This window comes from Xiphophorus couchianus, chromosome 18 (genome assembly GCF_001444195.1).
Source record: "Xiphophorus couchianus chromosome 18, X_couchianus-1.0, whole genome shotgun sequence".
Classification (NCBI taxonomy): Eukaryota; Metazoa; Chordata; class Actinopteri; order Cyprinodontiformes; family Poeciliidae; genus Xiphophorus; species Xiphophorus couchianus.
Window position 1 is genome coordinate 17,423,068 of NC_040245.1, and position 23,571 is coordinate 17,446,638.

General features: G+C 38.0%; 5 protein-coding genes across 9 annotated transcripts; 2 read left to right on the plus strand and 3 right to left on the minus strand.

Moving 5' to 3' along the window:
• Nucleotides 1–773: 773 nt before the first annotated feature.
• On the minus strand, nt 774–4,270 carry folr (folate receptor). 2 transcript variants are annotated; one of them, XM_028045757.1, is made up of 5 exons: nt 4,036–4,270; nt 2,747–2,877; nt 2,463–2,651; nt 1,255–1,390; nt 774–1,111 (listed from the first exon to the last, which is right to left on the minus strand). In XM_028045757.1, exons 2-5 carry the CDS (start codon nt 2,873–2,875, stop codon nt 837–839), a joined length of 729 nt encoding a protein of 242 aa, XP_027901558.1. In that variant the 5' UTR covers nt 2,876–2,877; nt 4,036–4,270; the 3' UTR covers nt 774–836. The 2 variants fall into 2 exon arrangements, with proteins under 2 accessions (XP_027901558.1, XP_027901559.1); XM_028045758.1 differs by having other exon boundaries at nt 2,747–2,894.
• Nucleotides 4,271–4,925: 655 nt separating this feature from the next.
• Nucleotides 4,926–8,175, plus strand: anapc15 (anaphase promoting complex subunit 15). Its single transcript, XM_028045759.1, has 5 exons — nt 4,926–5,024; nt 5,163–5,353; nt 5,433–5,492; nt 7,062–7,202; nt 7,296–8,175. The coding sequence occupies exons 2-5, from the start codon at nt 5,234–5,236 to the stop codon at nt 7,341–7,343; spliced, it is 369 nt and encodes a 122-aa protein (XP_027901560.1). The 5' UTR covers nt 4,926–5,024; nt 5,163–5,233; the 3' UTR covers nt 7,344–8,175.
• Nucleotides 7,966–12,115, minus strand: tomt (transmembrane O-methyltransferase). Of its 3 annotated transcripts, none has more exons than XM_028045755.1 (4): nt 12,056–12,115; nt 10,177–10,439; nt 9,678–10,078; nt 7,966–9,596 (listed from the first exon to the last, which is right to left on the minus strand). In XM_028045755.1, exons 2-4 carry the CDS (start codon nt 10,436–10,438, stop codon nt 9,399–9,401), a joined length of 861 nt encoding a protein of 286 aa, XP_027901556.1. In that variant the 5' UTR covers nt 10,439; nt 12,056–12,115; the 3' UTR covers nt 7,966–9,398. The 3 variants fall into 3 exon arrangements, with proteins under 3 accessions (XP_027901556.1, XP_027901557.1, XP_027901555.1); XM_028045756.1 differs by lacking the exon at nt 12,056–12,115 and having other exon boundaries at nt 9,678–9,800; nt 9,882–10,078; nt 10,177–12,045; XM_028045754.1 differs by lacking the exon at nt 12,056–12,115 and having other exon boundaries at nt 10,177–12,045.
• A 798-nt stretch (nt 12,116–12,913) lies between these two features.
• Nucleotides 12,914–15,777, minus strand: sfrp2l (secreted frizzled-related protein 2 like). The gene is made up of 3 exons (XM_028045753.1): nt 15,156–15,777; nt 14,091–14,171; nt 12,914–13,920 (listed from the first exon to the last, which is right to left on the minus strand). Exons 1-3 carry the CDS (start codon nt 15,679–15,681, stop codon nt 13,502–13,504), a joined length of 1,026 nt encoding a protein of 341 aa, XP_027901554.1. The 5' UTR covers nt 15,682–15,777; the 3' UTR covers nt 12,914–13,501.
• Nucleotides 15,778–19,550: 3,773 nt separating this feature from the next.
• On the plus strand, nt 19,551–23,279 carry lamtor1 (late endosomal/lysosomal adaptor, MAPK and MTOR activator 1). 2 transcript variants are annotated; one of them, XM_028045448.1, is made up of 5 exons: nt 19,551–19,806; nt 21,047–21,192; nt 21,309–21,386; nt 22,557–22,680; nt 22,794–23,279. In XM_028045448.1, exons 1-5 carry the CDS (start codon nt 19,765–19,767, stop codon nt 22,884–22,886), a joined length of 483 nt encoding a protein of 160 aa, XP_027901249.1. In that variant the 5' UTR covers nt 19,551–19,764; the 3' UTR covers nt 22,887–23,279. The 2 variants fall into 2 exon arrangements, with proteins under 2 accessions (XP_027901249.1, XP_027901250.1); XM_028045449.1 differs by having other exon boundaries at nt 21,050–21,192.
• The last annotated feature ends 292 nt before the right edge of the window (nt 23,280–23,571 follow it).

Here is a 23,571-nt window from a genome sequence, read left to right on the forward strand (position 1 = left end):
TGGTTGAGAAAAATAAATGCCTTGTTGTTCATCTGGACAACAGACTAGGCTGGAAAATCAACTGTGACGTTGTGTACAAGAAGGGACAGAGCAGACTGTACTTCTTGTGAAAGCTTAGATCCTTCAGTGTTTGCAGCAATATGCTGCTGTTGAGAGTGTAATCTCTACTGCCATCATCTGTTGGGGTAGCAGAATCATAACTAGACTCAATATAAAGGACTCAACAACCTGAGAAAGACAGCTGGTTCTCTTTTGGGGACTACTGTGGAACCACTGGAGATTATGGTGCAAAGAAGGATTTTACATAAAATTGTGGAGAACCCTGAGCATTCTCTTCATAAGTTTGTCATACAGCAACAGTGTCTTCAGTCAGAGGTTTCTTCTGTTTCGCTGTCATACAGACCGCTACAGGCAATTTTCCTGCCCACTGCCGTCAGCATCTACAACAACTCTTTGAAGAACTTTGAATTACACGAGTTACATAAAGTCATTTCCCTTTGGGATCAATAAAGTATTTTAATTAAATTGAACTGAATTAAACGGGTTCAGATAGCTATTATATATACTATAACTGAAAGCCTAGAATATCATGCTATTAGGCAATGTTTTTATTTAGTCAAATCTTCTAGCTTAATTAATAGCATATAGGTGTTTGGGCCACATTTGGGAATAGAAAGTGGCAGTAACGTATTCCTTTTGCTTTTTGCAAGTCACCTTTACAACTGAAAAAGAAGAAAAGCATGCTCAATCTTTAAAAAACACACTCAGAGAAATGTGTTTGAAAACACTTTAATTACTGAATCCATTGTGATGAAAGATATGGCAATGGGGTCATGCTAGAAGATGGTTACAAAGAAAGACATGGCAGTCAGGAAGAGTAGCATTGTTACAGGAAAACTTTGGCCCCGCTGAGCGGTGTTGAGGTAGTACTCAGCCACCTTCTTGTTGGGGTTTGATCCTGTGAACCAAAGCTGCATGCAGCGACCAGAGTCTTTGGTAAGGGTGGTGTAAAGGTAAGAGTTGGACCAGATTTGTTCACACATGGATTTGGGTGTTGCATAGACATCAGTCCATTTTGTGCATTGACTGCCTGCAGGACACTTGTTGGTACCTGTGAGAGAAATGTGGAGAATAGCATAAATCTTACAGAAAGGAATATTAAGAAGTTACTTGTTTGTACACATGGTCAAACATCCAACCCACTAAAATCAATATTGTTCTATGTCTGTGCACTTTGCTTCTTGTGTATCTTACCAGAGCTCCAGTCCCATCCCTTGTGCCAATTTGTCTTGCAAGTAAAATCATCCTTGCAGTCTTCCCACCACTGTTCGCAATCCTCTTTGCAAAGAGGCACGTTCAAGATCCGCTCCTTTCGCCAGCTCTCATCTGCCTAAACACAAGGGACACCTTTTTATAACAGAATTCTTCACAACACATAAGTTTTCCAAATAAAGCAGTCTACTCTGGTAATGTAGTTATTTTCTAAATAAAATTACATAAGTGAAAAATTTCACTTATGTCTGGTCTTAAAGCCCACCGTGGAGTCAGCTCAAGTTGTCTTTTATAAATCACAGACTAAGTAGTTTTCACAATTAGTATTTAGCTTTTTGTGAAGATTAACTCCTGGTCAACTTTGGTTCTTGCCAACATATTCTGCATTTGGATCAATTTTAATGAAACACCCAATTTCATCTCATAGATGGTTTTTGGATAGATCATCTCTGAATAAAAACAAAGTAGCCAATCTTAATGCCTTACTTGATTGCCTGAATTATTTGAAATCACTTATTGCTCTAAACTTTCTGAATCCAGATGAACAAATGCTGTGTTTTTTTAGATTCATTAGCCTACTTCATATTGTCACAGAAGTTCTATTTAAATGATTGTTGATTCTAAATACCTCGCAGTAACAAGGCCAGGATCTGGGTGGTTAAATTGAATTAAGCTTTTCCAAGAACTATAGCCAATCCTTATACTAGCTTTTTATAAGGAAATAAATGTCATGCTTGTTTTTTAATCCCTAAAAGCAGAATTATCTTCATACCTATACACTCCCAGATATATAAGACCATTGAGGTCAGATGAATGGTTACTCTTTGGAGTGTCAACTGTTGACACATTGTTGTTTTTTTTAATTTAATTAAATTTTTTACTTAATGCCCTTCATATCAAACTGGGTTGAAACATGTTAATCTTTATTTTGTGCTATTTTTTCCACTCTTGGATCATTTTCTCATTTTATGTGCATAACCCTGAACTTTTTAAATGTAGACAGTTTTAAATGTGCTTGAAAATGAACTTGACATTCACCATCATCCAATTAATCTGTAAAGTATTTTCATAAATCTATTTCGAACCAACAAGAAGCTTAGAATGAACTTCAGGTTTACCATTTTTGGTCAAATACTTTTGCTGCCATCTAGTGTTGCTATCTCACACACACACCGATACACAATACACACCGATTGTATCCAGGGTCCCAAGTGTGGGGAACACTCATAGAAGCAAGTGTCCTGGATGAAATGTTTCTTGCACTTGGCGCTCATCGCACCGCAGTGGTTCCAGTTGAAATTATACAGGTAAGAGTTGTCATTGTGGGCCTCTGCGCTGGTGTTAGCAGTGCAACATGCATTCTCACGCCAGGGAATACACTGCAAAGACGATGTTACATCACGACTTGTAGTTACCGCTTGAAATAACCTTCTTTGCTGTTCAACGTCAATAACACCCTGCATGTGTTTCTAACCTGATGATGCAGTGCTCCCTCAGGGCCAGGCTCCACTTTGTGATGTTTTGCATTCATGCACATGTTGAGTTGGTCCAGACACAGAGCGCCACTGGAAAGGGTGAGCAGACAGCCCAGGAACAACAGCATGGCTGTAGAGAAAAACAACCTGTGGAGGTTTGTTATCACGTGGACAAGAAAACACGAAAACAACAGCCATTCGCTAATAGTACTTTTCAAAATTCCAGCTTAATCTGAAGGTAATGTCTACCCAGTTTTAAACCATTACTGGAAAGAATTAAAATTTGTATCCATTATTAACTTTAAGAGAACTTAGTTCCTCCTTAATTCATTCCTTGCACGTCTTTGTATTTTATTAGTCTTGTTAGCACAGAGTAATGTTAAGATTATGTAAATTATTTAGGTTGCCTTCATTTGTCACTTTTAGTCATTATATTCATATTTTACTTTCAATCTATATCTTCCACCTGCATACCTATAACAGTCCTTTCAAGGGTCTGCCTCTACTACAGAGGTAGATATCTGTTTCTTTCTAGAGTGCTGCTCAAGGCCACATCATCATATCTTTGGCAATACAGTAAAAATTATTAGACTACAAGCTAAATCTTTATTAGAAGTTCAGTTGTGACTAAATATTAAAAACAATAAGGGATTCACCTAGTGAATTGAATTCAGACTGATATACACAATAGCATGCAAAGATATTTAAGTTTTTGAACAACATCAAACTAATAAAAATACATTAGTTTTTATGTAATATAACTGAGTCGTTTCAAGCCTCTTCCCCTACTACTGATACTAAGTACAAAAGTGGCTATCTGTTTTTTTCTAGAGTGTAAGACGTTGCTGTTCAGTAATGATACCAATTTTAAAACAGTAATAATTTTGGCAGCAAAATTATTACTGTTCCATAATTATGAAGTCAAAAGGAAATTATAAATGTTTTTTAAACAGTTTTTACAAAGCGTGACATTAATTTGCATTCATGCTAATACTAATACTAATTTGTAGAATCACCTTTTACAAAAGTACAACTACTGTGGGTAATATTTCTAGCAATGTAAAACAATCAAGACATAAATAATGTTGCTATGCTATAGTAGCCCCTATATATCTAGAAATAGGGTATTTGCTACATATGGAGACCACACACACTGTTCAGTCTTTTCTCAGTATACAAAATTAAAACTTTTACCATAGATTAAACATATCACAATTTCTTTTATAGTGTCAAAAAGTCCTGCTTTTAGACTTGGAGTCAAAAGAAATAAAGAACAAATCCCTTTTACCTTTTCAGTTTCTGTCTTGACGAAATTATCAAGTAAAACTTTATCCCCAGTCAACCTCGAGCACACTTCTCAAGACAAAACAGGAAATTCAAAGCGCACACATTGAACATTCCTCTCACAAGCTTCCCAAGTGGAGTGTGGACGAAGACAAATCCCTTCATGACTATAAAGTAATTTGTTTCCAAAGTCCAAAGTCTAGGTCACAGTTGTTGGAAATAGCAAGAACAGACAAAAAGAGTGCAAATTCCTCGACTAAAGTGTGTGATAATCTGAGATTTTATTACATGTAGTAGGAGATAGTTTGGCCAACCTCAAGGTTGTTCATCCTCCCTCTCCTTCCTATATGTGACTGAAAAACTTACAGAAAATAGCATTGTGAGTCATTAGAAGAAAAAAGAAGCATTGCAGATATCTTTGTGCAACCCAATTACTGTAATTTCTTCTGAAAGTTTATGAACTTCTGTTTGCTGTCAGCCATCAACACCAAACTAGACTGAACCAAAACGCTGTGGATTGTTTTGTATTTGGTCTATCGTGCAAGTGGATATTTGATCTTTATTTTTGATATTTTGAGAAATTTTGAGTATTGAACTGTTCTTTTTTCTCTTTCTGGCTAATAACAGATGAGTATAAATCAAGTCTGAATTTATGATGAGATTCAAATAATAAAAGAGGAAAGAAGAAAAAAGCTTGTTAATGTTCCCAGTTTTCTTATATTTCCATTACAAGCTACCAAACATACACAATACTACATTCACGTTTTCTTAGCGTCATTGAGTCAAAGATATAAGCCATTGTTTGAAGAACAATGTAAAATTCGCCTTTAACGTTTTAAACTAACTGCATCATATTGCTATTTTCGGGATATGTGCTTAAACTATTTTTTACGCAAGCGGAACACTTATGAGGGGGAGTTTATAGATGAACACCACCTGTTTCCGGTTTTCGTTGTTTTGAATTATTTCGAAGCAGCAGCGACATACTGACAGGTACAGAGTTTAATATCCTTGAAAAATATTATTCTTTATGGTTTTGAATGTAGTCTAGTAATTCTTTAAATCTTTTACTTAAAATAGAATAATATATTCCCGAACTTAAAGAGTCTCTGTGCTGCTGCTGTGTTTCAGGGTGAGCTCTGGGTTTAAAGCTCGAACTCAGAGTCACATTGACTTATTTCTGGACTTATTCTTTGACAATTATGTCGACACTGTTTCCGTCCCTGCTCCCGCGGGTCACCGAGTCTCTGTGGTTCAACCTGGACAGACCTTGTGTGGACGAGACGGAGCTGCAGCAGCAGGAGCAGCAACATCAAACTTGGGTATACCTTCACACACAGCTCCACGTCTTCCCTGCTCCTAATTCCCGTGTTTTAAACTTGTGATCTCTGGTCACTTCAGCTACAGAGTATCGCGGAGAAAGACAACAACTTGATGCCTATCGGGAAACCTGTTTTTGAGGTAATTGCAGGCTGAGAATAAAACCTTTTGCGTGGTTTATTTGCTTTACAAGGTAGTCTCATTTTTAAAATCCTGTTACAACCACAACTTCAAAGTATTATATTAGGATTTTCTGTGGTAGACCAAGATAAGGTTGTGTTTACCGCTAAGTGCTAAGTGGAAGGAAATTATGAAACCCCTAAATAGAATCCGGTGCAGCCATTTATCTTTTAAAAACACTTATTAGTAAATAGGTTCCACATCTGTGTATTTTACTCTTGGTATAAATATAGCTGACCTGTGGCGGGTCAAGAGGTTTGTTTGAGAACTGAAATTAAGGAATGATACCAATTTTAAAAGCTGCTTGTTTTTCATATATATATTTTATGGCACTAATGGCTTTCATTATTAGTAGCTTGGCAGGAATTGGGAGGATACACTTAGACTTAGACTGACTTTATTGTCATTTTGCATGCACAAGGTGTATACAGAACGAAATTTCGTTGCATACGGCTCAGGACAGTGTTTTGAGGTTCCAATGTTGTGAGGTTACTCCAGAATAAAATAAAATACAGTATAAAATATGAATATAAAATATAAAGTGCAGGACTGACAGTAAAATGGAAGTTACTTAGCTATGTATATGTGCAAGGTATGAAGTGGAGACCAGTTTTTGAGTGCAGTCCAGTTAAGAGTTCAGCAGTCTGATGGCAAGTGGGAAAAAGCTGTTTCGGAACCTGGTGGACCTGCACCAGATGCTGCGGAACCTCTTTCCAGAGGGCAGCAGGGAGAACAGTCCATGGTGGGGGTGTGAGGGGTCACTGATGATGTTTCGGCCTCGGGACACGCAGCGCTGGGATGAAATGTCCTGGATGGAGGGAAGGGGGGCCCCGATGATCCTCTCTGCTGTCCGCACCACTCTCCTCACGTTCTTCCAGTCGGAGGCGCTGCAGCCTCCACACCACACAGAGAGGCAGCTGGTCAGAATGCTCTCTATGGTGCTTCTGTAGAACGTCTTGAGGATGGGCGGGGGCACATCAAATAGATTGGGAATAGACCCCAGGACACCTGGGTAGAGGACCATTGCTCCTATACATGGGCCAGGTTCTTTTCCACAGAGCCTAATCAATGCTAAAAATGTCTAAGAAGGTGCTCTGGGCAGAGGAGAATTAGTCCTTAAATATGCAGCCAGAGCTACAATGGCATTAATTAGATTAAGCATGTCCACATGTTAGTCCAGACCGGAATCACAAATTGAGATCATGTGGTAAGATTTTAAATAAAAGTTTAAACAAAAGCTGGTTGTTTTTGTTGCAATAGCTCACAGAGGCTCTTCATTTGAACTGTCTGAACTTGAGCTGTTTTTTTGCAGAGAAGAAGGAGCAACAAATTCAGTCTGTAGATGCTCACAGATGTTAGCGATGTACCCCAAAAGTTCTTGAAGTTGTAAATTTGGTGAAGGATGGCTCAAACTCAGAGCCACATGCATGCAACACTTTTCAGATCTCTTGGTGTTAGATATTTTTGAAAACTGTCCAAGAAGCGATACAAATCGTTAAGTTCATTGTAGTTTTCATTTGATGGATTTAGGCAGGTTATGAGGAGGAGGAGGAAGAGGATGATGAGGATGAGGAAGACAGTGAGGAAGACTCGGAAGATGAAGAAGACATGCAGGACATGGATGAGATGAATGACTACAACGAGTCGCCTGATGACGGCGAGATCAATGAGGTACCTTAATTTAACCTTTTAATGTAGCTATCGGCATCACTTGTTCTGATCAAACCCAAAATAGATAAATATGCCTTTGTTTCCCTCCATCAGGTGGACATGGAAGGAGCTGACCAAGACCAGGACCAGTGGATGATTTAAAGCAATTTTTTGTCGCAATCGGCGTCTGAATTTACACTCCCTACCAAAAATGTGACTGATGCCTAACCACTCTGTGACTCAGATATGTTTTAATATTTGTGTACCTGGGATGAAAATTTAATTGAAACACATTAAGATACTTCAGGGAAGAGTTCAGGTGAATCTTAAGCCGTGATCCATCAGTCTTTAAAGCTGTAGACATGGTTGGACATTGCTGTGAAGTTTGCTGCCTGGAACACACTTAGAGATGGGAGATTTGTGTATAAATACTGCCATTGGTCCGCATTTCTTGTTTTTAACTGCAGGCTTACTTAACCAATGCATCCAGTTAAAGCTGCTCCAAACCTGTCAGGTGCCCTGATGTAGACCGAGGGACTGTTTTGCACACACTCAACCAATCTGCAATCTGCCATTTAAACCTTGACCTGGTTATATCTTAAGTCATGTGCTATGGAGACGTTCCGACTTGCTGCTTCAGGGAATATTGCTTTAGTCAGCAAAATAATTTACCTGTAAAAACAGCCCATCTTAAAAAAAACAAAAAAAAAACTTTTATTGCAGTGCTACTGAATTGTGGTTATAAACTTTCCCTCAATAGAAGTTTTTTTCTTTTTTTTTTTTTAAAGCATTGTAAAATAGTAATGTGTTAAAATGCCTCTGCCTGTCAGCTCTCTTATCTTCATGGTTTGCAGCTGGGAACAAATGCTCTGATTAAAGTTACAGGTCTCAGTTACAGGTCACCACAAAGATTCAGTTTTTGAGAGATTATTTTTGTTCTATTTGTATTTTTGATTTTGTTTATTTGCTATAAATTAAACAGCTACATATTTTATTAGTGCTTTATTGTTGTTTATTGGGATAAATGTTAAAAATGTCTAATATTGGGTCAGAATAATGCAAATACTGTTTAAAGGCTGGAAAAAAAATTAATTGTACTTCTCTGGTAAGAGTCCAACAGTAACTTTATTTATTTCGATGTTTATTTTCTGGAGCTGGGCCAGTGAACTTAAGTTTTACAGGAGCTCTGATGTCAAAGTGCATTTAAGTAACATTTGCAACTCACGATGTTTGAAAGATTTTATTTATTTTATCTCTGATCAGTATTTTCAATCCTGATTTTAATTCTAAAGTTAAGTCAAAATAATTTTCTACAGTTTACACTTGTATCATGAAAATATGATTGACAGATTGAAATCTAATTTCCCAATTAGGCACTGACTTCCCAACGACTCGTTGCTCATTGGGGAGTATTTGGGTGGATACAGAAAGCTTTACTTATTAATTCTGTTTTACAGCTTTTATAAAATCTTAGGTATAAAAATAGAATGCCTTCCTCATTTACCTAGAAAAACTACTTTGCCTTTTTTAAAGTATTTAAGTTGGATTAAAGTTTCAACTTACAGAAATGCTTTGATACAAACAATTTCTTTGTAACTCCAGCATCATATTTATGGTCAGTCTCCTATTGGCAGGTGAAGCTATGTCACATCGTCAAAGTCTTTTGACAAAAAAGAGTTCCTTCCAGGATTGTCCTGGAAGCATTGTGTTTGGCCTAATTCATTCCCTGTCAAAACGATTTCCCACAGCATGATGCTGGCACTACCATGTCTTCCTGTGAATATGGTGGTCAAGTTAGTTTTGCATCTATGCTATTAAGAAGAATTTTAGCCTCGTCTGACCAGGGCATCTTCTTCGACATTTTGTCTGTGTCCCATAAGCATGGTTTCTACTGGTCCCTTCTTTTAGCTACTAGCCTAGGTTACCCCTTCAGACATTTGCTTGCACTGTATTTTATTTCAAATTATGAGAGTAAATATGGCTGAACGCAATGGCACAACTCAATTTTGAGATAAAATTTTTAAACGTTTTAGAACCACTAATCACTTTTTGTCCATCAGTTGCTACTTTCTGTCACGCACAATTCCAATAATACACTCTGTGACGAAATGTTAGTTTAAAATTAGATAATTTTTACTTTGTCACAGTTTTCTTAACAAAATTGCTATAAAATTATTCTCTGTCATTATTGACATGTATCTCAATAGTAAAGGTTTCTTATTTAATTCCTTGGTAGATCAGCTCAGCCATCCCATCCCTGATGCCCCTGCTGTATTCCAGCATGGCTCGGTGGATCTTCCATTCATACAAGCCGCACTTCCGGAGGTATCGGAGAAACTTCGGAGCCCCAGGAAACAGCATGTTGTCAGCCACAATCATAGACCCTTTTCCCAGCAGACCATATTCCTCCAGTAACTGAATCAAACAGAATAAGTCATGGAACAATGTAAATGTTTCTTTATTAATCTACTACCTGTTTCCTTATTAATCTACTACCTGTAGGTCAGGCAGGTAGCATTTCTTCCAGTGATCCATGAAGACAAAGTCCAGCCTCTCCAGGTTGTAGTCGGACCGCAGCCGAGGTATTACTTCATCAGATGGATTCACAATGAGCTCCACCTGAAGAAACAAAGAGATGACAGAACAAAAAGTTTGCATTAAGGGGGATTTTGTGAGTGTGACCATTTCCTGCTCTCTCACCGTGTCATCGTCAAAACCTGCCAGACGGATGATTTTCTCAGCAATAGCTGCATTCCCTTGATCCATCTCGATGCTGTAGAGTCGGGCCCCAAGAGGAAGAGCCCGGGCGATTCTCACGGTGCTGTAGCCACAATGAGCTCCCAGTTCCAGCACTGTTAAAGGGCTTTGCTCCAACAGAAGGCGGTCCAGGATCTTACCTAAAAACAAAAAAACACTCACAAGCTCTAGCAGGTATGGATTCAGAATGTTCTCCACATCAACACTTTATGCACACTAAAGTAAATGGATTCCCTACCTTTTTTAGGGCCAATGTTGCTGATGAACTCCACTTTGCTGCACCAGTAATCAAAAGCGTCCAGGATGCTGTCTGGGTCCCCAGGTGTGGAGTTAGTCAGAACATACTGGAATGCACGCTCTTCTCGGCTCAAACCAGTTACACAGTCCTTCCAAATCCTAACCAGAACCGCCCGATAGAACAGCACAAAGTAGTAGCGGTACTTGATTATCAGTGTCAGCAGAAGGGGAACAAAGGCCAAAGCAATAGCAGGGGACACCATCCTTGAATAGAAAGAAAACGGCAGATACATACATTTTATTAGAAGTGTCATGCAATCTCATTTATTCTTTGTCTTCATCTCTAGGCCTCTAGAGCAAGTGTCCAAATTTTGGACGTGTCGCTGGTCCCACACATGTCAATTAAACGGTCAACTAACCTCCTCCGTGTAGTCAAGTTTTCCAGGGTCTTGCTATTTACCTGACTTTTTGATTCAGTTGTGTTGGAGAGATGCATCTAAAATTTTTAGGGAGTTGAATATCTCTACCCTTTGAAATCACATTTTAAGTAAAAATGTTTGAGCTGAAGTACTTTAAGCATCATAGACTGCTGCAGTGACAGTATTATGGTAACTTAGAGTAAATGGTAATCACTTTATAAAAACCAAATAAAAATCATAACTATTTCTCAAGTATGTTAATTTGTCAGGTTGCTGTGTCAGTTAAAATAGCAGAGAAGAAGAGTCAAAATGAGCACTTGGTTATTTTTTCATTGGACCTGGACCTGCCAAATATGTGCAGTCAGCTAGGATTGAACAGAAAGTTTGAGACCTTTGGAAGAAAGGGCTAAAACTGTTAAAACCTCTCCCAAAAATGACTGGATTATATATGTAACTAAAAATGCTAAGCTTCTAAATAGGAAGAGGTCCAATCAAACTTTGGGAATCAAAATACATGACCCATTTGTTATTTTGTTTCTTGTAGAAAAGAGCGTAACTTTTTTATTATCACCATTTTGATTAGAATAGCAATGACCTGCCACTGATCTGTGTGGAAATGATAAACTTTACACATACAACATGCAAACTTGTTTCAAGGCAGCTGTTTAAAAAACTCTACAATCATGCATATTTGTAGATATTGAACAGATAATGCTAATTATCTGTTGTAAGAGCTATTACAAAAAAAAATACTATAACAACCAATAGTATTTGGAGATAGTGCTACATTACTTACTCTTGATAAATAAATATTAAACTCCTTGGTCACAATTTTGATTAGCAAAATATTCCAACAGTTTTAATTACAAATTATCTACTTAAAAGAAATGTAGTTACTTTTATATCAGCTCCAGTAAACCTATATCACTACAAAAGGCCCTACAATGTAATTGGCTTATTATTATATTTTTGGTTTTGAAACTACTATATTATTGACAAGTTGCTATGTACTTAGCTTAACAATATTAAAAATGTATAAAGTATTACAGTAGGAAGCTTCTGTATCAACTTTCTTATGTATGCAAATTACACAACAATGTGTAATTTGCTGTTCTATGAATCTATTTGTTGTTTTGAGCCATTAAAACAATTATTTCCACAATATTTTCATTTTGCAGAAGCAAGATGATTTTTCTAAACTTATTGTGGTCTTTAAATGACAAAACTATTAATATGAATAAACAATTATGTTAAAATACTTTCCATTTACTTGCCTTTTCTGAGATTGGTGGCTTAATGTACAAAGCTCTATAAACTTTTGAGGCACATTATCATACGTTTTCATTCTTAAGTCTATGAGAAAAAAGTGCTCCACCATTCTCAAACTGCATCCACAAGCTCTCTGCTGTGGATCAGATGCAGATAACAACTGTTCAAATGAAAATAGCAAGAAAAACTTACCTGTTTTCTAATGAACAGTGACTCTTTACTAAATAGAAGTGAAAAGAAGCAGTCCAGCTGAGACCAGAGCATGAGAGGAATGCACCCGTATCTGAGAAGCTTGAACACTCTGCAGTTTGAATAATTTATGCATCACGTGACTGACAACATATATACCATGATTATTGACAGTTATTTTAATGAAAGTGGCATAAAGTTAAAACATCGGTTTGTCTGCTTTTATAATGAGACATGTTAGATCCCCATCTCTCAATATCTAAACCAGAGCAAATTATATGTGAAGGAGCAGACAGTGATACTGATGGAGGAGGCATGAAACCGATACATCAAGTTAACATCAACAGGTGTGTTTCTGTGGAGTCCAATTTCTGTCTTCACTGAGTCATGGTAGAAAGATCAAGAAAAGAATGATCAGAAAATGTATGCAACACGGTAACACAAAACGTAATACACTGATGGGTTTAATTAAATATAGAGGGAAATATTCAAACATAGCAAAACTATGTGAAATACATACAAATTGGATGAAAAAAGTTAATAAATATAACTTGAGAATTTCTTTATGATGTGGATATTTTCTTTATGCATGCAAATAAAACTCCACAAACATTGTCATTGATGTGACACACTTCACACTTGATGTGAAATAGCAACTTTCCAAACATTGCATCACCATCACTGCCTGTGTAACTTCACCAGAAATATGTTGAAATGGCCAACAATCAGAATGCGGCTCTATATCTCATTCTTCAGAGGTGGAGGGTTTTCTAAAAAATAATAACAAATGAAATAAATTAGCATCTTGCAAGTCTGGATTTTGTAGCAATCAGGCTGTGGACCACTTGAACTGAAAAATGATAACGCCAGATATAATTCTTTTTTATTATTATTTCATACTTTCAAAACATGGGAAACATGCATTTAGAACTGGAAATATGCATGTGAAAAAGAACTAATACCATTTCACAAGGTGAAAACGATAAAAGCAGCCTCAGTTTACAATTTTCTAATGTTGTTCAGTGTCATAAAAAATGTTCTCCTCTGTTGATGCTTCTGTCCCCTCACCCACTTAGTTTCTTGTCTTGACTCTTCAGATCCTCCCCAGCTCCCATGTAGAACTATGCCTTTTAATAATTAACATTTCTAACAAATCCAGCAGACGTTTTGCTTATTGCACTAAATGGAATAGGAAATGGAAATCATCAGTGAACTCAATTATCAGACACATTTGTCAGTACAAACACAAAAACCATCTTCCCACACTGAAGGCGTTTCTTTTATGCTTTCTGATGCCTAAAGTTTTTTTAAAAAACTTTGGCAGGAAAGTTTCTTTAAATGTAGTATTTAGGAATTGTTGTGTTTGTTATATTTAGGTGAATCAATATAAGGTGTTACTGCTGGTAGCACACAGGCTCCATTCTGCAACGAACTAAAACGGCGAATTGTTTACAGCTCTGGACAAGGCTTTTTCAGAAGACTTCTGATGAACTTCTTTAGCTCTTTGTCCTCTCGGGTCCACTTAACGAGTCGAGTCAAAATAAGTCTTCCTTCTTCAGCCTGAGCTAGGGCCAGGAACCATCCATCTTTGGGTCTATTCTCCAGCCTTCCTCCTCTCTTTGCCTTTTTTTTGTCAACAGGCTCTACATTTTGCTCTTGCTTGTTGTTTGTCTCTGCCAAGTCTAAGCCGGGACAAGTACAGCTGCCTCCTTCCTGCAGCCACAGAGCCCTGTGGGTCGTTGCGCCTCCGAACTCCTGCGCCCTCTCTGCACCTCCCCCGGCCCACCTCAGGATGCGGCTGCGGGCCACAGGCACCAGCTGACGGTCGCCTCCTAATGTTGAGACACTGTCCAGACGCATCTTTATAGCTGTGACATAGAAGGAGAGATTTTAACGCCGTTCCTAAAGTGTCACTTCAGACAACTTTCTGATCTAAAAATGTATCATGTTTTTGCAAAAACATCACATTAAAACGATTTGAGTCTTCTTGGATAAAAAAAGGAGAGGAATGTTCTGAAAGGCTTCGTTGCTTCCTCACCATATGGACTGTGGCAGAAGTTTTGCTGGATGTCAGATTCTCCTTCAGCAGTCAGAGCGCAGGCATCACAGATGATACTCTCTGTGGAAGGGAAAGAGAAACAGGATTGTAATTCTGTGGGGGCGGAGAACAGAGGATGAAAACATAGACCTCATCTCCAGAGCAATACATTCAGTGGTCACATCAATAAAACAGGCAAAGAAACAAAATGACATGAAAAAACAAAGAAAAAAATACAACAATAAGAAAAACTCTTTGTAAAACCATGTAATTAAATCAAAAGTTTAAAGAAAAATATAAGAAACAAACAAATATACAATCTTCATGTTATAACATTTTAGATGGAATTTTAAGTAACTTGTTTTAGTCCTTTTTAGCTTCTCCTATTGAAATGAGAGGTTGTAGACACTCAACCACTCAAAAATATGCCCAAACTGCTAATGGCCAATTTCCTATAAATATAAGAAGTAAGCTGTATAATTAATATTGACTAAAAAGCAAGATGTAAATTACGTCACAGCAATTAGAAATCTCAACCTTTTTTCCAGAATCCGAACACAGACCTGTGCAACACAGCCACTTCAGGAAAGAGACATAATTGTCCAGAGGTTGACTTGTCTTATCATTAATGCCTACCATCTGTACAGATTACAATGATCACAGTCGTTGCCAGGGCTTGTTTAGCATGTAAATTTCAGTCAAATGTCACCTGCAAACATCTCAACCTGACAGAAGAAACCCTAAATAGAAACAGCAGCACAAAATAATCACCATTAACATAATAACAAGGAAAATGTCTTTCATGTATGTCTATATCTGTTAGGTTGGCTTGTAAGAAAGATGTCAAGGCCCCACACTGATTGATTCGCGACACTCAGAGGGGACCCGAACCTGATATTGGGAACCACTGGTTTCGGCCAAATTTGCATTAAAATGAAATGCAGCCAGTAAACAAATAAAGTCTAGAGAACGGCGCCATGAAAACTTAAACTATGGCAGATTGTGCGATGTGTTGTTTGAAATAGAGCTATAGTTAAAAGTAGGAATATGTTAAAGACGTTGGACCTTTCAGCTCCTCCTCACGCCTGACCTCCTCATCCGTCCGCTCCTCCAGCTGTCCTGTTGACGGGATACAGAGCTCGGTGCCGCTCGGGAACCGAGAGCAGTTAAACATCTCGGGCCAGGGGAACCCGAAGGCGCTCATCACGGGCACGCAGCCGTCCCGCACGGCCTCGCACAAGCTCTTGCAGGGGCTCACGGGCTCGCCGAGCTCCGGCAGGCACACTGGGGCGAACAGCGAGCACAGGAACTTCTTGGTGTCCTGGTGGCACAGCTTGGAGACGAGCGGCAGCCAGGCGGCTGACTGCTGCTTGGCCTCTTTCAGGGAGTCGTGGCCGAGCAGGTTGGGGATCCACATACGCTGGTAGCCGATGCCTTGGCACAGAGACAGGGTGCTGGGGATAGGCTTACAAACCGAGCGGAACGAAGAGCTGAACACGATGGTAGGAGGTCCGACCAGAACTGGATCCGCAGGGTCGGAGGCATAAACCACACTGAAGAGCATAAGAGAACTGAGCACAAAAACAGACATGGTTTTGGTTCTTTGGTGAAATGTTCACAGCTAGCAGCACTGCCTGGACTTGACTCTCCTTAGGGTGTAAACAAAGAGGTGTTTGGTAGAAACAGGAGGTTATTAGAGGGCAGGCACCTCCCAGCCATCATCCCACCCCATCAGACTGACTGACTCAAACTTAACAGGACCAGTTCTACTGGATCAGGAACCACTAAGCACATCACACTCTTTGTAAATGCTACAAATACTGTGCCTTGGGAATATTCCTAAACTGTATCTTATTTTACATTTGGTCATGTAGCAGTTACAAACTTCAATGTATTTTATTGGGGTTTCAAGTGATAGAGCAGAATTTTAAAACAATATAAATAAGTGGTTTCCAATATGTTTTGGAAACCAGATGAATAATAATAATTAAAAAAACGGAGCCATTCCAACACATTACACACAATTTGCTTTGATGTAGACCCTTCTACAGGCGCTGTTCTTTCATGAATAGAGTTGTCATCCTACTGGTAGGTGAACCTCTACCCCAATCTCAAGTTTTTTTGGAGCTTCTAGGTTTTCTACCACAAATACTCTGAATTTACGTCAACTGTGGCCAATGACCATCTTTCCTATTTCTGCTGACAAGCATTTTCACAGCATGACACTATCACTGTTTACCATGGGGATAAAGTGTTTGGGGGAGGGGTGTGAGTGGGGATGTAGAATGTATTTTACCACACTGTCTTCTGCATGTAGCTAAAAAAGTTCAACTCATGTCTTATCTGTCCAGAGCACCGTGGTCAACGTGTTTTTTTCCCCATGTCCCCTACTTGACTGGCAGTAAACTTTAACCTGGACTTTTTTATGGCTGTCTTTGCCATTCCCCTGTTAAGGCCAGATTTCTGGGTTCTGAAATAGTTGCCCTGACAACTCACTCGAGCTGTGGATATCTGCAGCTCTTTCAGCGTTGGGTAGGTTATCGAACTGTTTTTCATTTTCAAATGATGGGCTGAACGGGGGTCAAATCAAATCAAATTCAAATCAAATTTTATTTGTATAGCACATTTCAGCAGCAAGGCATTTCAAAGTGCTTTACATAATATCAAACACAGAAACACAATGCAATATAGAATCAACAATCAAAACATGACATTAAGTCAGGTTCCATCATTAAATGTGTAATTGATTACGTTTCAAATACAATCCTAAACAGGTGGGTTTTTAGTCTAGATTTAAAGGATGTCAGTCTTTCAGCTGTTTTACAGTTTTCTGGAAGTTTGTGCCAAATTTGTGGTGTATACTGTAGATGCTGAATACAGCTTCTCCTCGTTTGGTTCTGGTTCTGGGGATGCAGAGCAGAACCAGAACCGGAAGACCTGAGAGGTCTGGAAGGTTGATACAGATCTTTAATGTATTGTGGTGCTAAGCCGTTCAGTGATTTGTAAACTAACAACAGTATTTTAATGTCTATTCTTTGAGCTGCAGGGAGCCAGTGGAGGGACTTTAAAACTGGTGTTATGTGCTCTATCTTCCTGGTTTTAGTGAGAACGCGAGCAGCAGCATTCTGGATCAGCTGCAGCTGTTTGATTGATTTGTTGGACAGACCTGTGAAGACGCTGTTGCAATAATCAGTGCGACTGAAGATGAACGCATGGATGAGTTTCTCTAGATCTGGCTGAGACATTAGTCCTTTAATCCTGGAAATGTTCTTCGGGTGATAGAAGGCCAACTTTGTAATTGTCTTTATGTGGCTCTGGATGTTCAGGTCAGATTCCATCACTACTCCCAGGTTTTGGGCCTGATCGCTGGTTTTAGTTGTAATAATTGAAGCTGTGCATTGACTCTAGATCGTTCCTCTTTAGATCCAAAAATAATAACTTCAGTTTTGTTTCTGTTCAGCTGGAGAAGGTTTTGGCACATCCACACATTTATCTGTTCTGAGCATCTGTTCAGTGATTGGATGGGTCTTGAGATTTTGCTTGGAATATCATCTCCACTTCTTCATCCCTGACCTGCCTGGTGTGTTTCTGGTTCTCCGTAATGCATTTTCTTCTCTAATGTTCTCAAACAAACCTAAGAAGCTTTCACAATGACAAAAAGTAAGTATAACTGTTATTTTTAATAGTTTAAAAAATCTTAAGATTCTTAATCTTAACAAGATTAATCTTAATTGCATCAACCATCTAAATATGTAATTAAAATAGATTTATTTCTTATGAAGCCAATAAATCAAACTCTGTTATCACTTAAAGTAATTGATTGTGCGCAGCCTGTTTACGTGTTTTATTGATTGTTTCCTATTTCTGTTTCTGGACATTTGTAAGTTTCACTGTTATTTGTTTTTCTAATAATACGTTTTCAAGCTTTTTAGATTATGAGATATGCTGTCAGCAATGTAAGTTGTAATAGAATTAAGGGGCTGAAAATAAAATGTAATGATGTGTGTTATAAAAACACAGTTTGTGGCTTTCTGTCATCATCTACTCACCCAAAGGGTGTTAAGAGGCCCTTTCATCTCTCAGACAGAAGCTGTCACATTCACCGACATGTCTTGTCCTGTTCTACACTGCTCTTGCACTTTGTTGCTTGGTGCATTTTGCATTAAGGAACCGTTCAAACTAGGTAAAATGCTGTTAATTATAGTTGAAATCCCCAAATTATGAAAACGTATGTTACATTGTTAAAATAGCATTTACAGTTATATGTTTAAAAAACCTCAATAAATTTAAACAATTTTGTAAAGGGGAATTGTAACAACATCTCACCATAGTTCATATGTGTCAAACTCCAGTCCTGGAGGGCTTTTAGACTTTTAGATGTCCTGCAACTTTTAGATGTGCCTCTGCTGCACCACACCTGAATAGAATAATTAGGTCAGTAGCAAGGCTCTGGATAACGTAGCTACACAAGAAGGAGGTAATTAAGCCATTTGATTCCAGTGTTTTGTACCTGTGGCACATCTAAAAACTGCAGGACAGTGGCCCTTGAGGACTGGAGTTTGACACCCCTGAGTGGTTTGTGTCACACAAACCACTACTTGACTGATGAAGTATTATACTTCTAGATCTCCCTTTATGAATGTTAAAGCCCCAGGGGAAGGTCCAGGCATTTTCATTGCTCCCTGACGGCCACTGGCTACCTGAACAACCAATAAAGTCCCGAAGTCATTTTGCCCCTTCTCAATTGTTATATTCTTCTTTAAAGGTTAGATTTCATATAATTTAAAAACTACCAGGGCTAATTCCCTGCTTGTCCATATATATATATATATATAAAAAAAATTATATATATATATACAGTACAGACCAAAAGTTTGGACACACCTTTTAATTCAATGAGTTTCCTTTATTTTCATGACTATTTACATTGTAGATTCACACTGAAGGCATCAAAACTATGAATAACACATGTGAAAATATGCACTAAACAAAAAAGTGTAAAACAACTGAAAATACCCCTTATATTCTAGTTTCTTCAAAGTAGCAACCTTTTGCTGTGATTACTGCTTCGCACACACTCTGCATTTTCCTGATGAGCTCCAAGAGGTAGTCACCAGAAATGGTTTTCACTTCATAGGTGTGCCCTGTCAGGTCAATAAGTGGGATTTCTTGCCTTATAAATAGTCATGAAAATAAAGAAAACCCATTGAATTAGAAAGGTGTGTCCAAACCTTTGGTCTGTACTGTATAGATAGATAGATAGATAGATAGATAGATAGATAGATAGATAGATAGATAGATAGATAGATAGATAGATAGATTTTTTTTTGATTGATTGATTTTTTGTCATAGCAACAGATAAACCCTTACAGTAGCTGCTGTATGGCCTCTGCCACACCTTTGTTTGAATTGTCCACTCTCACGTGACTAAGGTCGTGACTGCGTCTCAAATACCGGAAGTAGTTGTTGTGTTGTTGTTGCACCACAGCTGCTGTCATGTGATAGCCTGTCTGAGCAAGCTGCTGTGATCAGTAGCTTTTTTACCTTTGTCCGGGAGTAAATTAAAAGCAGGCAGGCGAGCAGCTTTATGTTCGTTGCGGAAGAACCACACGGCTCTTTTGTGAAGGAGAGCAGGGAAGCCGGGGTTGTGTAGTTTGACCCCTCGGACGCAGCCATGGGGTGCTGTTACAGTGGCGAGGACGGCAACTCCAGAGAGGTAGCTAGCTGCTAGCCGAAACTGATAACTGATTTCTTGCTTGTTAAGAAAGAACTAATACTCGACGCTTTTTCACGCTTTTGGTTGATGTTTAACGAGTAATATGAGCAATGTGTTGCTATGAAGAAGTCGCTTTGAGATTGTTTATAATGGGAAGCCGGAAAGTAGCCTTAGCTTGCTACTTTTAAGCCTGCGGGACAGGCCCAGCAGAGGCTAAGTTGCTCATAAAAGTTTATATAACTTAAAACGGTACAATATAAAACACTAAATGTAAAATTTTTTGGATATCTGTTTGCAAATAAATCTGTATATATTAATGCTTTACATAGCACGGATGTTCATGAGCAGATGGGTATCCGTGATCTAAAAAGTACACATTTCTTTACTAGATATTGGCTTAATAATCAATAAATGTTTACCAGCAGGATCATATTTGATGTGACAGATACTATCTGAATGTAAGCTGTGTCACATGACTGTTAACATTCTCTACTGTTTATAGTTTAAGGAAACGAGCCCTCTGTGAGCTGGACGTTTTCTCTTGAAACGTTTATGTTCATACAACAAGACATAAAGATGCACTGAAACTTTTCTCTAAACGTGATCCATGTTGGCATTTAACTGAGTGACATAGTGAAAATATTAGAATGATAAGGGCACACTGATTGAAGTATGGCTGGACTTTTTTTTAGACAAGCTTTAGCAAATGATGCAATCTAACATAAAAGTAAAACATTTTGATTAACACATTGTTCTTTATACATTTTAATACAACATGAAACCTTAGAGAGGTTTACTTTTTCCATTATTTTTATGAATTGGAATTGAGTAAAATGTCGACAAACATGGGATCTTTGAAGTTCTGTTACTGTTTAGCTACGCAAACTACTATTTGTATTTGAAACGTGTAAACAGTATGTTCATATATAGAAACATGTGTCTATATATATAACAAATGTATAAATGTACCTATTCCACCTCTTTAGTACTTTAAATATAAAAACATGATGAAGGAATGGTAGGTTCTTAGATTTTTGCTTCAGAATTTATTTATTTTTCAGCCCTAACCTTGATTGTAACAATATGTACTGCTTGGGGTTTGGGTGCTAGTTAAACTAAAGAGACGGATGCATCAAACTTTCCTTCAGCTTTAATTTTGTATCCAGTGAAAAAGACACTTTTTCACATAAATAACAGAACACATAAATATTATTTCACTTCCCTTCTTACTTTGTTCTAGAAGCTTGAGGAGACTGACCCACTGATCCCCCATCCGAACCCTGTGAGCAAACCTCCAAATGGGACAGAGTGGCCCACCCCCGGTGTCCCCTCTCCACCAACTGATGGACAAGCCCTCCTTACATCCATCTTGACAAAGACTGCGCAGTAAGTAACGTCTTTATTCGATGCCAGAAAAGTCTCATTATGGTTTGTACTTCCTGACAGTGAAACCCAATTTATTTGTGTTGGGAAGAAAAAGATGATTTTCCTGTTTCTTTTAGGAACATAATTGATGTCTCAGCAGCTGACTCTGTCGTAATGGAGCAACATGAGATCATGGACAAAGCTAGGCAGTACAGGTATGTGGATAGTTTTGCTTATAGACAAAACATCACATTATCATAATATAGTAAGATTAGATCCCTCACGGTTTTCCCCTGAAGTTTATTGGGCAGGTCATTACTCAAAGATAGAAACTGCTTTAGTACCACTATGTAATGGTTTTTACCAGGATATATATTGTGTCACTATTAAAAGTAGTGACAAAAAACATTTTGTAGTCTTTTCTATTTTTTTTAGGTAACTGTTTGCATGCCAGAGAAATCACAGGCACACGAAGAAATACTGCTCTAAACAAAACAAACCCTATTTATTTTAAAGAGCCTTCTTCAGGATACCAGATACATAAAGAAGTGTAATTTTTTTAAATCACTAAAAAAATTTTTTTTTATTAAATGCAGTTACATAGTAATTGCATTTAATCATATTTTCTAGTTTATTGATTGTCTTACGGAACAATGTAGAAAATAGTACAAATAACAACCTCAACAGTACAGCCAGTTTTTCTTTTGAGTTTTCAAACATTGTCCAGCCCTACTTGTAAGAGCTACACAATTACAAGATCAACTATGATCTTGTAATTAAAAAAAATACAACAGTGCTATGGAGGGATTCACAAAAATAATAGACGTATCTGTATTTAAGTATTTTTTTTAAAACTACTTTTATTTATTTATTTTTTACCTTTGTTCGGTGTTTAATTGTGTGTGCATTTTTGAGTGTGCATGAATGAATGTGGCTGTAGGGAAAAGCGCTCTGAGTCAGTGTGACTGGAAAAGAAACTATATAAGCTCAGACCATTTAATGTTTATTCCATTATTTACAAGATGAATCTGTTTTGTCTATACGTTATCCATCTGTGGATCAATTTCTCTGTCCATTTGTTCATTATCCCATAATTAGATTAATTGAGGCCAAACAAAAAATGAGAACTGAGAAATTTGAGTCAGGAAAAAAAATGTAATTTTGACACGCAAAAGTTGAACCCTGAGAACATGTGAGAACTAAGAATGAAAATCTTATGCAGTGTCATCTTGTTGTGGTTGGATTGTTTAGACTAACATACAAGTGTAGATAAAACTGTAGGTTCTTAAAACACAGACTTACTTTCATAGATAAGGGATGATGTGATTAAATGTCTTTATTTTTTAACCCAGTAGGAATTACAAGCTTTTTCCCCCCCTTTTCAGTACAAAACTGGCTATGTTGAGCACCAGCTTGCCTCAGAAGAAAGCCCTCACTCTTCCCTCCCTAACTAGCCAGCCCCACCAAGTGCTTGCAAGTGACCTGGTGCCATACTCAGATGTTCAGCAGGTAAGCTGTCTTGTTTTAAAAGAGCTCAGAGGTTTTTAAACAAAATTAATATTTTCTTCTTACATATCTTTTCTTATTTTGTATGCAATCTCCCTTTTCATGTTTCTTTGCAGGTATCCAAGATAGCAGCTTACGCTTACAGTGCAATCTCTCAAATCAAAGTGGATGCTAAAGAGGAACTGGTCGTCCAGTTTGCCATTCCTTGACTGTCCCCTGCATATTGTTCCTCCCTCCCCACTCGCTCTGTGCCACTCCTGCTTCATCGTACTCCAGCCCACCTTTTTTTTTTAATGTTATTAAAGCATTTTGGTCGTCCTGCGTTTTAGGTCTGCCACAAACTTTTGTGAAGACAGGAAGTGAATCACCTCCCACCAGAAAAAAAACAACTGTCTTTTAGTAAAACTCTGGAGCGTTATTGGCAGTGGGTTTTGAGTTTGTGAGCGATGTACATGATCACTTCAGCGAGGCCTCCTCAGTGTGTAACACATGCATTAGGCTTTGTCCAAAAGATGTAAAATAAATCAATATTCATAATATTTTAGGTTTTCAGGGTCCTTTCAGTGTCTTTTGACTTTATTTTTATATGGGCACACTGTAGTCACACCATGTTATCAAATGAGACAGCTGCAGGATGTTTGGCTCATGGTTCACACCCTGGCTATGATTGATAAGTCATATTGTGTGAGACATTTTACATATTTACAGTGCAGTGGATGTGATTGACAGTCGTAGTTTTTTACTTGCAAAGAACTTCGGACATGGCTTCATATTTGTACATGATATAAGTTTAAAACTAAAGTATTTTTCAGTTAGTTTTCTCTAAAAAGTAAAAAAAGAAAAAAAGTCAATTCCTGCTTGAAAAGAGTAATTGGCATCTTTCTCCCCTGAGAA